Source organism: Acinonyx jubatus, chromosome A3, assembly GCF_027475565.1.
Source record: "Acinonyx jubatus isolate Ajub_Pintada_27869175 chromosome A3, VMU_Ajub_asm_v1.0, whole genome shotgun sequence".
Classification (NCBI taxonomy): domain Eukaryota; kingdom Metazoa; phylum Chordata; class Mammalia; order Carnivora; family Felidae; genus Acinonyx; species Acinonyx jubatus.
Window position 1 is genome coordinate 31,614,392 of NC_069388.1, and position 16,241 is coordinate 31,630,632.

The 16,241-nt window shown below is 43.7% G+C and overlaps 1 protein-coding gene across 3 annotated transcripts in view; it reads right to left on the reverse strand.

The window, feature by feature from the left end:
• Positions 1 to 15,968, reverse strand: part of FERMT1 (FERM domain containing kindlin 1) — a 35,085-nt gene extending 19,117 nt beyond the window's left edge. Inside the window, exons 1-6 of one of the 3 annotated variants that reach the window (XM_015073864.3) lie at positions 15,704 to 15,968; positions 11,792 to 11,960; positions 10,920 to 11,153; positions 7,514 to 7,660; positions 5,713 to 5,926; positions 3,902 to 4,004 (exon numbers count right to left, since the gene is read on the reverse strand). In XM_015073864.3, the coding sequence (XP_014929350.1) occupies positions 3,902 to 4,004; positions 5,713 to 5,926; positions 7,514 to 7,660; positions 10,920 to 11,153; positions 11,792 to 11,942 (849 nt within the window). In that variant the 5' untranslated portion in view covers positions 11,943 to 11,960; positions 15,704 to 15,968. Of the gene's footprint in view, positions 1 to 3,901; positions 4,005 to 5,712; positions 5,927 to 7,513; positions 7,661 to 10,919; positions 11,154 to 11,791; positions 13,055 to 15,703 lie in introns of those variants that run through there. The other 2 variants (XM_053200228.1, XM_027069596.2) reach the window with 2 other exon arrangements.
• Positions 15,969 to 16,241: the final 273 nt, after the last annotated feature.

Genomic DNA, 16,241 nt, shown 5'->3' on the forward strand with positions numbered 1-16,241 from the left:
AGCAGACCAGTGGTGGGCTGGGAGCAGGGAATGACCACAAATGGGGTATAAGGAAACTTTTTTGGGTGATGCAAAACTTTTTTGGATTGTGGTGATGGTTGCACAGCCACGTGAATGTACTAACAATCATTATATTAGAATTTTATGGCACTATACTGCAATCAAGACACAACAACTAAAAAACACACACACACAACGCACACCAGAAACTAAACAATCTCTGCCCCTCCCCCCCCAAAGACCCCTGCTTAATTAACAGTCTAAAGACAAAAATCTAAAGAGTATGTGCAGCCACTAAAATTTGAATTGGATTGTCGTATCATTTCTGTCTGTCTGCCACTCAGTCAGTGTCTACAATCCTAATGCTGTAGGACTTTTAGTGAGAGTAAGTCAAATCACCTGATAAGGCTTTTCTCTCCAATGCAGTCAGTAAAGATTTAAAAAAATCAAAGCTTCCACACTTGAACAAACCTAATTTCCCCACCACTCCCTTGAAGCCAAGTAAAACAATTCCTTGAAAGAAAAAGTTACCTACATTTACAAATTGACATCAGGAGAACAGGATCTAGTAGAAGATGTTAGAAAGGACAGGATAAGCCTGGCTCCCACTGAGGAATACTGGATTTCTCGGTGGAGCCAGCAGAGCTCTGGATTTTCTTCTTTGGAGGCTTATTCACGTTCCCCCCCTGAGGCTCTGGAACATCACAAGGTCCCAGGTTTTATGGGTCACTTATTTATTTTTAATGTTTACTCTTGAGAGAGAGAGAGAGAGAGACAGAGAGAGAGAGAGAGAGAGAGAGAGAGAGAGAGAGAGAATGAATGAGGGAGGGAGGGGCAGACCAAGAGAGGGACACAGAATCTGAAGCAGGCTCCAGGCTCTAAGCTGTGAGCACAGAGCCCGATTAGGGGCACAAACCCACAAGTTGTGAGATCATGACTTGAGCCGAAGTCGGACACTTAACCGACTGAGCCACCCAGGTGCCCCTGCAGGTCACTTATTAACAGGCACCCTGACAGGTCTTTTTCTCTTTGAGAACTCAGTCAGTGGTTTTCCCAACTTAGAAACAAATGTTTCCCTTGGTGGGGACTGCAAATGTTTCCCTTGGTGGGGATTGGCTACTCTTGCGTTCTCCTTGGCCCTAGATTTCCTTTGTCTTCTGGTTTACTGAAAATAGAAACCCCAGACTGGAAGCTGTGGTTTCTACCACCTCCATTGCCTGAATCCCTGTTTCTCCCCCTCCAGTCAATTCAGTGAACCCCTCTGTCTTTCCACCCGAAACCAATACAAACAAATAACAAAACCTGCCTCCCACAGTTTCACTCTCTCAGGAAAGGATTACTATTTAGATCTAATCACTCAGGATTCCCTATTAGCTGTGAGGCGACTTTCAGTGTCCTCTAGGATTCTCATTGAAACTGAAGTGCCTTTTCTCTACTGAACCTTTAAAAAAAATACTGTGAATTATTGGAATTATAAAAGTTTTTTTAATCCACACATTTAAATGGGGGAAAAATAATACACAATGAAGAAATTTATTTTGAATGAATCCTAAAGGGACAAAATAACGTACACTAAAAAGTTAAGTCTCCTTCCCTTCCTTTCCCCCCACAAATGGTAGTTTCTCTATAGACTGTTTTGTTCCTTGTTTTTTTTTTTTCACTCGATAATATACCTTGAATATGTTCTACATGAAAAGAAACCTGATTCATTCTTGTTAGCTACAACACTGTATGGATGTATCATAAGGTCCTTAACCACTTCCCTGCTGACGGATGTTTAGGTAGTTTCCCATTTTCTTCCTCAAATTATGTAGCAAAGGCTGTTCTTGGGCAGACATGTTAATTCACATATTTGAGTATAACTGTGTATAAATACCAAGGAGTGGATTTGCCTGGTCAGAGCTATGTAGAATTGTAATTCTGATACATATTGTCAAACTGCCCTCCATACGGATCAGATTAATTTGTACTTTGACCTACAAGCAGTGTACGAGAGAGCCGTTTTCCCAACGCTCTTGCAAAGATAGTGCATGAAACTTTTTGATCTTTGTCAGTACAAGGCTAAAAGCCATTGTAGTTCCTTTTCTATGAACTGTGTGTTCCCATCCTTTGATCATTAGTCTACTGGGTTGTTGGTCTTTTTATTATTGATTTCTGGGGGCTCTCTATTAGGGGAATTAACCTTTTATCTGTATGTGTTGCCAAGACTTTTAAACTTTGTATATAGTTTCTTGGCACGCATAAAACTTTCATTTTTTATGAATGTACCAATGTTTTCTTTTATGGATGCCGGGTTTTATATTTTTAAAGTACATTATTTTTGAAATTTTGTATATTCTAGTATTTTTGTATATCTGAGATTTCAATCAGTACCTGCTACCCCAGTGCTACAGCCTGCCTGCATCTCTCTTCTGAAAGCTGGAGAAGAGAAGCTCCCTGACCTTACTGCACAGTTTGGTTCCCATGTGTAGGGTGCCTTGTCAGCTTTACAATGGTTTTCTGGGTGATGTCTTTGTTCTTCTAGAGTTAATTGTAGGTTTTATGAAAACATGAACCACATCTTAAATTTCTGTACCCCTCTATCTACTCAGCACATAGTAAGAACCTTCAATTAGGTTATATTTATAGCATTCCCTACTTTAGAAGGGGGGAGAAGGGAACGCTAAAGTGGTTGGGGATCACTGTTCTTATGCCCCAAAGCTGTATCCCCAAAGCCTGAGTCTTCCTGTCATCTTTGGGTGGACAGCTTCTATTTGGCTGTTTGATTCAAATCAGTTTTGTTCATGAGCCATACAGAGAGAACTGCTTACCAGTTAAGCAAACATGACATTCACAGTGCCCTTGAAAGAAAATCAAAACAAAAAAATCCCTTCCCTTTTAGGAGAAGACGTAGGGTAGTTTCTCCTGAAGGTTTGGTTTTTTCAAAGAGCCAGAATTTGCTCTTTTGCCATGACTCAGTGGAAGGTATGCACTCTAGAGACAAGCTAGGGCCATGGGCATTAAGTTGGATCTAAACCAAAGACTGAGCAGGAGCTCCACAGAAATGACAAGGAATAGGGCTTATTTTGAACAAGATGCCAGTTAAGGAAGAAGTGGGAGCGGAGATGTGCCTTTGAAGACCAGACTTCAAATCAGGATCAAGGAGAAGACAGTGCCACGAGAGGCAGAATCACCACCGCGCACGAGAAAAGGGTCTACACAGAAGAGGTGCCTGAGGCATCCTCCTCAAACAGGTGCCTGGCAATGAACGGGAAAGAGCAATAAGCATGAAACTGGGATAAAACTACCCTGTGTGCGTGGTGGCTGGTGACTCAGTTTACATTTTCTACATTTGGCCAGTTAAGTGCTGACTTACAGCTCCACAAAAGGGCCACGCAGGGGTGAGGAAGGGGCAGAAATTCAGAGGATTTATTTCACCGCTCAGTTGTCCTAATAAACTTCAGGCGGCAGGTGTGCACGTAATGGGAGTTGGTAGCCAGCTGGGGTACAGACGGTCCCTCTTCCCTGCAGTGGGGAGTGTAGTGTGCACCATCATGGGGCTTGTTCATGAGAACCTGCTCTTAACCTTGGCTTCCTTCCTAAGCATTAAGGATTCCAGCTCTGTGAGCCACTCTCCTCTTGTTCCTTTGTTTATGTAGATGGAAAGGGGCAGAGCACACTGTGCTGGGCGGGAAGACCCCCACAAACTCCTGCCAACTCAGGGGCAGCTGACCATACCTGCCAGAAAGTAAAAGACGAAAATCCAAAGACAGTATATATACATTGATCGTTCTAACCCTACATAGCGAAACAGAAGATTATACACATGAACCCTACTTCTGATAACTCAATGACTCAATTTTACACTTCCATGCATTCACATTAAAGCAAAAGGAGAGACAGAAGAGAAAAAGTATCTTACTTTGGGATTCAAGTCAAAAAAAGTGTAGTATTTAAATCGTAACAGCAGCTGTTCATCCTCCTGGATGCCTTGTTCCATAAGGGAACGGGAGGAGTCCAGCCAACTAGAAAACAATAGGATGGGTTTTAAAAGTCAATCCATTTTACACACATATATTACAATATTACATAACATGTTTGTATACATACTTAAATTTATATACATGCATTTACATTTACATATACACGTATATATAAATGTACACGTGTGTGTGTGTGTGCGCGCACGCGCGCGTGTGTGTGTATTTCCTTGAACAAAGTCCAAGTAATATAACCAAAAACCTGTAAGGGAGAGGACTTGATAATAACTTGTATCTGCATTTCATTTTATAGCTTTTACAACTTTCTAAGTGCTTTCTGTACATATATTTTGTTTACACAGATACTTTAAAGTAACCCAGTGAAGGAGCCAAGGCAGTTCTTATTTTCTCAGTTTTATACGTGAGAAAATGGAGTCTTAGTGACATTAAGTGATATGTTCAAGGTCATGTGCCTTGTCGTGGAGCCAGAATGAAAATCTGTACCTGCTGACTTCCCACACAGCCTCTCCTCTACACCAGCTGGTCCGACTCAACGCTGGGTCTATCTTATTGTCCAGAACTTTCTGTAACAATGGAACTATTCTATATTGCCCTGTCTAATAGAGTATCCACTAGTCACATGTGGCTACTGAAGATTTAAATGTGGCTCGTGCCACGCTTTAATTTTAATTAAATTCAAATTTAAATGTAAATATCCACATGTGGCTAGAGACTCCTATACTGGGTGGTACAGTTCTAGAGTTGAAAAGTAAGTACTGGGCAATGGTGAGGGGTGGAGATGAAAAGTTAACAGCAGAACGAGGCAGGGATGAGTGGCATCCAGTACCACAGAAAGAAGATGGCTTGAAAGTCTATTATAACAGGCTTTCGGGGGGGGGGCGCGGGGAACATAAGGATGACTGAGATGCAACCTTTGTCCTAAAGGAAGTGGCAGTCCAGTGGGGGAGTGAGCATCATAAGGTAGGAAATGGTGGCATGGGAGTGAGTAAGTGTCAGAACAGGAGTGCAAGGAGGTGAACCCATCCAGAATGGTGTTTCTGAGTAGGAGACAGTATGTGGCTGGGTCGAGCAGGAAGAAGGAAAAGAATCTTGCAGCAGAGCAAAGGTAGTGATAGAAAGTGTGTGTGTGCACCGTAGGGGGAATGGGGTATGTGAGTGCACGGGATGGAGACACCTGCTGGGCCAGCTCTCATTGGGAGTAGAAGGCTGTGAACAACTTGACTTTATGTGGTGAACAGTGGGGAGTGAAAGAAATGGTGGTTTGAGAAGTAGTCTGAGTGTATGTTCTGAGATGACTTCAAAGCTGAAGGACTCACTCATTCAAACACCTAACAGAAGGTGTGGTGTTCCACAAAAGGCGATGAGGGCCAGGTGGGCCACCTTGGATCTCCCCACTGCCCCATGGGACCAACCCACTTATACACTGCTCTACATCCCTTCAAAAACACTTTGCACATCCACAGGAATGGAGAAGTAGTATTCACATAGGGCAATCCATTGAGTTACCAGAACACATAAATGTTGCCATACTTCAAATGTTCTTGCAATGACCAAAGGTGGCATTTCTCCCTTCTGTAGCCAAAATATGCGCTGATTTTTGCTAACAGTGTACAATCCCCAGGCATGCTAACTTAAAAATTAAACAATCCCCTCTCCCCCACCTCTGTGGCATCTCTCTTACTATATCAACAACACCAGTTAACAGAGAAGGAAAATGGAGCCATGTCCTTACCCTGCGTTAAGCTTCGTTTTGTCAACCAGAGACCGAGGCTGGTACATATCAGCCAGTGCTTCTGGTGATTGGGGGGGCTGGCTGAATGCGAGGATGCTGCAGTTTTGTTCGGTCAAAGGGCTGTCACTGAACCATGTCATGGTGGATGACGCCGGCGTTCCATTGATGGGATCATATGTGGGAGTCATGGTTCTACTATATAATCCAGGACTTACTGCAAGGCAGAGGCAAGCTTGTACTATGACATGAGACTCAGAGGGAGGAATCTTTGGGAAAATAAATACTAATACTGCTTATGCTAAAATGGATTTTGAATTTAATTGTTTGCACTATTTAAAGTAAGGAGATGAGTCATGACGGGGGAGGCGTTTTTTACCTCCTGGGAAGGCTGAGAACTCACAGGCCGCAAAAGCTTCCAAAACCAACCCAGACAAATGCTGGGGACTATCTCCTTCTCAGTAATTCAAAATTCTATTTGGGGCACCTGAGTGGCTCAGTCGGTTAAGTGTCCAACTCTTGGTTTTGGCTCAAGTCATAATCTCATGGTTTGTGAGTTCAAGTCCCACATCGGGCTCTCTGCTGGCAGTGCAGAGCCTGCTTGGGATTCTCCCTCTCTCTCCCTGTCTCTCTGCTCCTCCCAGTTGTGTGCGCTCTCTTTCAAAATAAATAAATAAACTTAAAAAAAAACCCCAAAATTCTATTTCAGCAGTAAGTTTTGGCACCGTTAGAGAACAGAAGATCTCACAGAATGCATGTACAGACTATAGTTTTGGGCAAATCCTTTAAACAAATAATAGTACTTGCCAGTTTTAAGAACCTAGCTAGTTGATGGCTTATAAATCACATGGTTTGTGTAAGGAAAATGCAAATAATCCCTTTTACTCTTTGCATTGGGATATACTCTGCATGAAAACCTTTGATATTGTAAGCAGTTTGTTTTTATATAAAAAGACAAGGATATTGTCTTTCCAGAATTTTTACCTGCCCTCCTGTTACATGCCCAATGCAAAATTTATTTAAAAAAAATTTTTATGTTTTATTTATTTTTGAGAGAGAGAGAGAGAGACAGACAGACAACGTGAGCAGGGGAGGGACAGAGAGAGAGGAAGACACAGAATCTGAAGCAGGCTCCAGGCTCTGAGCTGTCAGCAGAGAGCCTGACGCGGGGCTCAAGCTCCCAAACCGCGAGATCATGACCTGAGCCGAAGTCGGACGCTTATCCGACTGAGCCACTCAGGTACCCCATCCATATGCCCAATGCAAAATTTAAACTGCATTCAGAAAAGAATCACATGAAGATAGGATCAGGAAAAGCATATTTGAATGATCCAATTAATCTCTTTTCTCCCCAAATTCACAGCCAATTCTCCTAAAGTTTTGCTTTCATCAGTAACATTATTTAACACAGTTAAAATAATGAGCTCTACAGCAGGTAGAGCACACGACTCTTGATCTCAGGGTCATGAGTTCAAGCCCCACGTCGAGCGTGGAGCCTACTTAAAAAAATAATGAAATATAAAAAAAACCTTGTTAAAAAAATTCTGTGAGTTCTAAAATTAATTGCATATCCTTTCCTCATCACAGGAATCCTGCAATTTTACTCCTTCTTTGGGGGGTGGGGGAGGGGAGGGGAGGGGAGGAGAAGGGAGGAGAAGGGAGGGGAGGGGAGGGGAGGGGAGGGGAGGAGAAGGGAGGGGAGGGAAGAAGAGGAGGGAGGAGCCGAGGAGTGAGATTTCTTGGGATTTAAGAAATCCTTGGATTGAAGCATGGAATAAAACAAAACACCTGTCATGAATCATACCTGGTGGACCTGAAGTCGTTGGAGACCCCTCCAGATTTAAAATATCTTCAATTATGGGCTCCTTGTTAGTTTTGTCTTTCTTTTTCTTCTTTTTAAAATAGTCACCAGAAGGCTTTAACAAGGAGAGTTCTTCTGATCTTCTAATGTCTAACAGACAATTGAATAAATATAAAGAAGGAAGAAAAACTATCAAAGAGTAAAAAGAAAATACCTTCTAAGACTCAGAGTCATGCTAGGCATCTGAAATAATTTCTCAGGAAATTCCTGAGAAGTAAATGGAACTAAATTGCATCCCTTTGGAAGAAATAGATGGGTGTGTGTGGGGGGGGTGGGGGTCAAAGATCAGAAGATTTAATCTAATAAAATTTCTAGTTGTTTTTTAACTTATTATGAAAATATTTCAGACATACACAAAGCAAAAGGAATAGTATAATGGCCTCCTCATGCTTTCATCACCCAGGTAGCATTTGGCTATAATTTCCCCTCCCTCTCTTTTTTCTTTCTTCAGTTTTTTTTTTAAAATAACAACCAAGAACCCCACCATTTTCTTTCTTGAACACAGATCCCGAGAACCTTTCCCTTTCACTGTGCACAATTGCTAATTTCATCCCTGCGGCAGACAGTATTGGTGTCCTGCCCATCTCTTCTGGGCCCTCACCATTTCAGTGCACTCTGACCCGACTTCCAGTGGCAGAAAGGACAAGAGTCTTTCTGCCTGAGGGCTTGCTCTGGATGCCAGAGTGTGCACTGCCCAAATACTGATGCAACAGGCCACACAAGTTCAGAGAATTAACACTTCCAAAAACAGACCTCAGTGACTGACATGAGCGGTATATTAATATCCCCAGTCCCTGACCCATTGGGTGGGATAGCTCTGAGGCATGTTTACATTGTCTCCCAGAAGCCCCCCAATTGCCCCCGAGTGTGATTTGATTGGTGATGCTCTCTTACTGAAGAGCTTCTCTTTCCAGTCTTACTTCCTCACCCCCAACCAGTGTTTTCTGGAATCTCCTCCCCCCAAAATAAATGTTTGTACTTGAATTCTTATCTCAGGGTCTGCTTCTGGAGAACTCAAACCAAGATGATTCCCATTTTTTTTCCATTAGTCCAATATATTTATAACTGCCATTGCCAATCAGAGCTCCTGATAACCATGAACCACCATGAGCTTCTATATGATTCCAAGTGAAAGCCGAGGAATATGGACGTTAGAGTCTGTGAGCAGCTTTCTGGGAGGCAAATGCACTGATTCCATAGGTCCTGCCAGTTTTCAAACATTGCTTAGTGCTGAGGCTAGCAGTTCAGCTCCATCCTTTTCCTCTATAACTAACGATGCTTGATTGTCAGGTTGCAACACACACCTGTGCCCATTCCAAATGCATAATTTATATACGAGACCTGGAGATGAATCAGAATTTCCAGTAGAAGCATTAGAAACAAAACAAAACAAAACCTACATCTCCAAGCCCAAGATTTGTGTCTTGTCCTATCTTTGTGGGAAAACTCATCATATTACTAAATTTGATTTAGCTTCAATTTAACAGATATAAAAAAGGTGACTAAAAATGGCACATTGAGCCCTTTATGACTACTATGAAGACGTAATCTGGAAAAGAGAAGAACATCTGACTGCTTCTGTATATTTTGGAACCTCAAATTTTCAGTCCCAGCCATGATGTGTGTTTCCAGTCTACTATGGACTGGGTTTTATTTGATCATTTACTTTGTTTTCCAATCCTCATTGGAATATTACTGAAAACAAGGTGCCCTGGTGCTTGCCATTTGCCCACCATGTACTAGGGCACTGCTGAGGAGTTCTGTACTAGAAGGTTCCATTCATTTGTTCGCTTAATAGTTAATGAGTAGCTAATGTGTGCCAGGCATTGTGCTAGGTGTTAGAACACAGGTGTGCTCAAGTAATGGCTTCTGTCTTCACCCTATTTAACACCACACCAGCCCCTACTGCCCACTGGAACTCCTAGTCCTGCATATACTGTCACAGCTTTTCTTTTTTTCTCTACCAAAATCTCCTTTTAACATCTTATTTTTTTAAATTTTTTATTAAAAATTAAAAAAAATTTTTTTAATGTTTATTTAGTTTTGAGAGAGAGGAAGCACAAGCAGGGGAGGAGCAGAGAGAAAGGGAGACACAGAATCCGAAGCAGGTTCCAGGCTCTGAGCTGTCAGCACAGAGTGGGACGCAGGGCTCGAACTCACGAACAGTGAGATCATGACCTGAGCCGAATGAAGTTGGATGCTCAACTGACTGAGTCACCCAGGCGCCCCCCACCCCCAAATTTTTTTAATATTTATTTATTTTTGGGATACAGAATACAAGCAGGGGAGGGGCAGAGAGAGAGAGGGAGACACAGAATCTGAAGCAGGCTCCACGCTCCGAGCTGTCAGCACGGAGCCCGACGCGGGGCAAGAACCCACGGAGCGCGGGATCATGACCTGGGCCGAAGTTAGATGCCCAACCAACTGAGCCACCAGGCGCCCCAAACATCCTATTTTTAAATTAATGTTTACATTTATTATTTATTTTCTGCCCCTGTATCCTAGAATGTAAGCTCAAGCAGGGAAGGGATTTAGGCCTATTTTTATTGTTAAGCAATCTCTAGCACTCAACACAATGCCTGCCTAATCAATATATATTTCTTGAAGGAATGAATGAATAGTTTAATGGGAAAGATAGGTCACTCACTCATATATTGTATATACTATATTCAAATGCTGAATCTCAGCCTTGGAACCATAGAATGTACCTACACGCTTTCAAAAAATATGAAGTAAGAACCATGATGCAGGGTTTACTTCCATTATAGAAGTGCCACAAATAAATGGTTTGGGTAGTGTTGTCCCTAATGACTGTTAAAGCCATAAGAATTAGTTTTCAATCCATAATTAAGTGTACTTTTCTCCTTAAACTCCACAAATAATTTTTGTGGATAGAGTATTTACTAGAGCCAAGCGTTAGGAAAGCAGTTAAGACATTGCAACACTATTATCTCAAAATCAGTAAACATATATCAACTCTATGGTGGTAATGATTTAATGGAACTCTTGCTTGTTTGTCTTAAATATAATGATGATATTACTATGGCTCAGAGGAATGAATTTGTTTTGGGGGGCGGGGATCTTAATGGGTCTGTTTCTTCTGTTTAAAGACTTCTTTTGAAATAGCTTTAAGCTTTGTGGAAGTGGATCTGATTTCCTCCAATAATGTTCCATTTGGTTTAACTCTACTTACATGGCTAAAGTCCCCAGAACCAGGCTTGAAAAGTATGCTTCCTAGTAAGGGAAATGTTCTGTAAAGCCAAATGCTTGCAGGCAGAAAGCACACATAATTTTCCTCCCCTCCTTTGCTAACAGTCCAAAGGGCACAGGGCCCCTCTGGGGTACTCACTCAGGATTTTGCAGATATCACTGACAGCTTTAAAAACCACAGCCGAGAAGCTGATACGCAATCTCACTGTCTTCACATTTGGCAGGCGGAGGCGGAGCATTTTATGCTGAGGGGTGAAGAGAAGCTTTGCATCTGCCTGGACTCCATATTTGTCCAGGGTCCAGTGTGTTTTCAGAAGCCAGCAATGCTTTTGTTCCCACCAAAGGGCAAAGTCCGACCAGTCTTGGGATATGTCTGCAAACATGAAAAATACGATGAAGTAGAATAAGAACGAACTTTAAGAGTCCATCCATTGTGTGCAAGAACTTCAACAAATGGGTCTTCAGCTTCCCATTCCCTTTTACAACTTAAGGCTTAACAAGCCTCAGCACCTCTTCAAAGTCTCTAAAGTGGGGTGGGTAGAAAACAGAGCCTGAACCTCATCACAGTGATATTTAAAAAATTTTTTAACGTTTTTTATTTATTTTTGAGACAGAGAGAGACAGAGCATGAACGGGGGAGGGGCAGAGAGAGAGGGAGACACAGAATCAGAAGCAGGCTCCAGGCTCTGAGCCATCAGCCCAGAGCCCGACGCGGGGCTTGAACTCACGGACCGCGAGATCTTGACCTGAGCCGAAGTCGGAAGCTTAACTGACTGAGCCACCCAGGCACCCCCACAGTGATATTTAGATACAGTGAAAGAAACAGACACATCCTTTTGCAGGATCCTCTATTTCTCTTCCTCCTGTGGGGAGGGGGCTTGCTCTCTGTGCCATTGTAAGAAAAATAAACAGAAAAACTTAGATGATCAGACAGCCTAGATTAGCCATTTACTGTTATTACAACAGAGAAGGTTTCAAAGGTAGGGAAACCATCAAGAAACGGGAACTTACTGATCTGTTCTACTAACTTGAGCATCAGCCCCCCAACATGCAGGTCTCCAGCCACTCTCAATGTGACATCTTTCTGCTCCTCCTCATTTGGATGGTCAACTCTGACGACGAGCTCCCAAGAAGCAGATGCAAAGTCCGTGGATGAGAGCATCGTGGCAAAAGCAGGTGTCTGCCGACAAAAAGTGAGACATGGATCAGAAAGTGAGAAGGAAACAGGAGCTTGCCAGTACGTCCTGCAGGGCAAAACTTTCTTCCATTTTAGTCTCTTCTTCAGGAACTCTGCAGGGTTCCCAGTACTCAATATTAAATTTAACATCTGAACCTTGAAGACAAAAAGTCTTATAAGGTCTCAAGCTTTCCAGATTTGTGTAACTTTATCTTTCTATTCCCCCAGGACCTATTTTTTTTCTGTGCCTGCCCAATGCATCAACCTTCATTTTCTGTCTCTATGGACTTTTCTTGACTTTCTCTGAACTACTGTGGCAATAGGCAACAAATCATGGCAATCCTTGATATCTTTTTAAACAATCACTTTCATGGAAGTATAATTTGCATGCAATAAAAATGCACGGATTCTTTTTTGAGTATAGTTGACAATGTTACATTAGTTTCAGGTATACAATATAAAGATTCAACAACTCTATGTTATGCTGTGCTCACCACAGAAATGCAGATTTTAAACATACAGTTTGATGCCTTTGTTATATACAAATGATGCCTCGATAAAGTTTATTTTAGAAAAGGATGCCATGAAAATCTTTATCTATCTATGTATATTATTACATTCCTCCTACAAATATTGATGACATCTTCTGGTATGAAAATTAAAAAAACAAAAGTATAGCAAAATAGTTTCTATTTCAGTCATATAATATGTAGTTTTACCTTAAATGCATATAAAGATATAGGTCATTAACAATTATTGCCAGGTATTTGATTTACTTGAGTTACCATTTTATATTATATAAGAGTTGGTAAATTCAGTGCATCAATTAAGTTTTTGGACAAAACTCTGGTAAAAGATTGAAAACAGGAATGACAGACACACAAAGCCCACTCTTCAAAACACAGATGGGGTGAGAACTTCAGACTCAGAGTTTTCCTCTCTTTCGAGGAACAAGAATAAAAATGAGCTAAGCAGTATCACAACTGACATGTTTCAGGGGGAAATAGGAACACTGGAATCCAAAACTGGCTGAACTTAAAATGACAGCTCTGTTTTACTTTTCTTTTTTTTTTTTTTTAAACAGGGGACTCTGCCTTGGTTTTTTTTTTTAATGTTTATTTCTGAGACAGGGAGACAGAGCATGAGTGGGGGAGGGGCAGAGAGAGAGGGAGACACAGAATCTGAAGCAGGCTCCAGGCTCTGAGCTGTCAGCACACAGCCCGACACGGGGCTCGAACCCATGAGCCGTGAGATCATGACCCGAGCGGAAGTCGGTTTCTCAACCCACTGAACCCCCCAGGCAGCCCAGCTCTGTCTTACTTTTAAAACAGAAAGCACATTCTGCCCCTTCCCTGCTCATGCCCTGTCTCTTTCTGTTTCTCAAGAATGAATAAACATTAAAAAATATTTTTTATAACAGAAAGCTCATGATACTACCTCTCCTGGCTATTTAAAGATTTAAAATAGGGCGCCTGGGTGGGTCAGTTGGCAAGTGTCCGACTTCAGCTCAGGTCATGATCTCATGGATCGTGAGTTTGAGCCTTGCATCGGGCTTTGTGCTGTCAGTTCAGAGCCTGGAGCCTGCTTCAGATTTTGTGTCTCCCTCTCTCTCTGCTCCTCCCCCATTCACACTCTGTCTCTCTCTCAAAAATAAATAAACATTAAAAAAAATTTTTTTAAAGATTTAAAATAAAATTATCAGGCATTTAAATGATAACACATCTTTTTCATTTTACTACATAGAGACGGCTTATAAGAGATGCATGTTTTCTTTAAGGCCTATTTTTTTTTTTAACATGAAATTTATTGTCAAATTGGTTTCCATACAACACCCAGTGCTCATCCCAACAGGTGCCCTCCTCAATGCCCATCACCCACTTTCCCCTCCCTCCCGCCCCCCATCAACCCTTGGTCTATTCTCAGTTTTTAACTTAAGGCCTATTTTTGAGAAACATCAGTGCACTCCAACTCCTAAGAAGGAGCTTCTCCGATGGAAAGGGCACAAGTCCACTGGGCATCTATTAACCTGCAGATTCTGTTCAGCAGGTCTGGGGTAGAGGTGGAGACCCTGCATTTATAACAAGCTCCTGGTGACACTGGTCTGTGGCTCACACTTTTGAGTCCAGACAGCCACGTGAACAATCAGCTCCAGGACTCAGTCCCCCCCCTTCAACCTACCCCAAATCGATATTAAGCCAGGGACCATGGTGATACCTGAGAAACATTACTTTTAATAATAAGTAATAATGATACCACCAGTGTTATACCAGTTTTTTGTGCATTTGAAACTGTTCACGTTTGAAAGCATCAGAGAATCTCAAAATACACAAAAATGATACACTGCAAATCTGAACAGGCTTAGGACAGATTTCATTTGTTCAAATCAAGTTCAAGAGTTCAGAAGCAGCGCCTTGTGTTTTTATGACCAGAAGGAGCCCAGCGATGTAACGCTTGTACCTCTGCATGCACAGAGGCACCTGCGGACACCTCTTGCATGGGCAGTGAATGCTATGCAATTGGGCCTAAACTCTCACTTCACTGTCATCATCAGGCTCAAGTATCATTTATTCTGTACTTACCCAGTGAAGTATTCTGTGTGAACCATGGAGTACGTGTTATCTTCTTTACCTGCTCAGCAATCCCATTTAGAAATGAGGAAACTCGGGCTCTGAGAGGTAAGGCAACTTGTTGGAAGTCACACAGCAAGTTAGATGGTGGAGCCCAGACAGAAATCCAGGTGTTTCTAGCTCCAAACTTTCAACCACTACACTGGAACACGTCCTTGACAAAGTTACAACACCAATATGAACTACACCACATGAGTTACAACACCACATGAGCTAAACTCTCAGGAGCCTTCACTAAGTGTTTCTACTAACATCTTTCCCAGTGAGGAGGCAATAAAGATAACTCCATAACTTGGCATTGAACTATTTGACTTCAAGACCCTCACAATTTCTAAAACGCTATGGTTTGAGGTTTAGGTATTTTAAAAAATTTGTACTTTCAAGCGACTCCTTACTGCTTGTTTCATGAGTATCAGTCATAGGTCTTTTCCTAACCTGGGCAGTCAAAACACTTCTCACCTAGGCAATACATGGTGATTCCCTTACAGCGAAATTCAGGCTAAAATTAGACAATCTGGTTTCCCCACATTCCTCTCCTATCTTTCTGCACCTTCATTTTTGAGAGAACTTCTCATCTGCAGCAAGCTGTTACTTGTTGAGGAGAGCAGCAAACTCCAACGGGGAAAGTACATCCAAGGAGACCAGAACGGGAAGCAAAGTGCACCAGCAGACCTGCCTTCCCTGGGCGAAGCCCAGCTGTCCACCTTGCAAACAGAAAATGCAAGAAAGAAGGACAGACATAGAGGCAGACAGGCGGCCAGACAGAAAAACGGGGGAAATAGCCCCTGATGCTTCCCCTAGAAGATCAGAGTGCCCGTCCAAAGGCCCCTGGGCCTGTCGGTTTGCAGCCCTGCAGGGTCCTGGGGCCAGGAGGTGTGTGGTGTGTGGATAGAAACCTGCTCCTCGACCCATGAGCGCAGCCCCTGAGGCTAGACGGAGAGTTTATTTTGCGAGACCAGATACGCAAGGCTGGGGAAAGTGGTCCCAAGCAGGGACATTACTTTTAATTCAGCAGCTATTTACGTGCAAGGGGCTGCTGAAAAGAAGAGGTAGGGGTTTCGGGCATCGGTGGTGCCCGTTTCAGTCCCCTCTTCGCCCCCGCCAGCCCTCGGCACCCACCTGCTTTCCGGCCGAGGGTGGCGTGCAGCCTCGCGGACGCGCACGTGGACGCCTGCGCCCCCAGAGCCGGAGCGGAGGCGCCCCCCGCCCGGCCGGCGCGCGAAGGTGGCGAAACTGGCGAAGCGGGGCGCCGGGGCCCGCGCTCGCGGAGGCGGCGGCTCCGCTGGTCTGGGCCGGCCGTGCTGCGCGCGGCCGCTGCGGGGAAGCCGCCCGTGACCTCCTGCCGAAGCTCGGCGCCCGCCTCCAGCGGGGCGCCGGGTGCGCGGTCTCCGCCCTGCGCGGCCCCCGGAGGCCGGGCCGCGGCAGGTGAGGGCACGCCCAGCCCCGGGCCTGCTGGGTCTCGCTCCCGGAGCGGAGAAGCGCTCCGCAGAGTTGTGAGGGCCGAGGGTGGCCGAAGGGCTGCGGCGGGATGGCGGGGAGAACCGGGGCGGACGCTCACCCTCTGCGCCCCTCTAGCGACCTTTCAGCCGACCCTCGCAGGCCGCCTCCAGTTTTCCCGGTTCCCCGAGGTCCCGCTGGGGCTAGCAGCCCGGGTGGT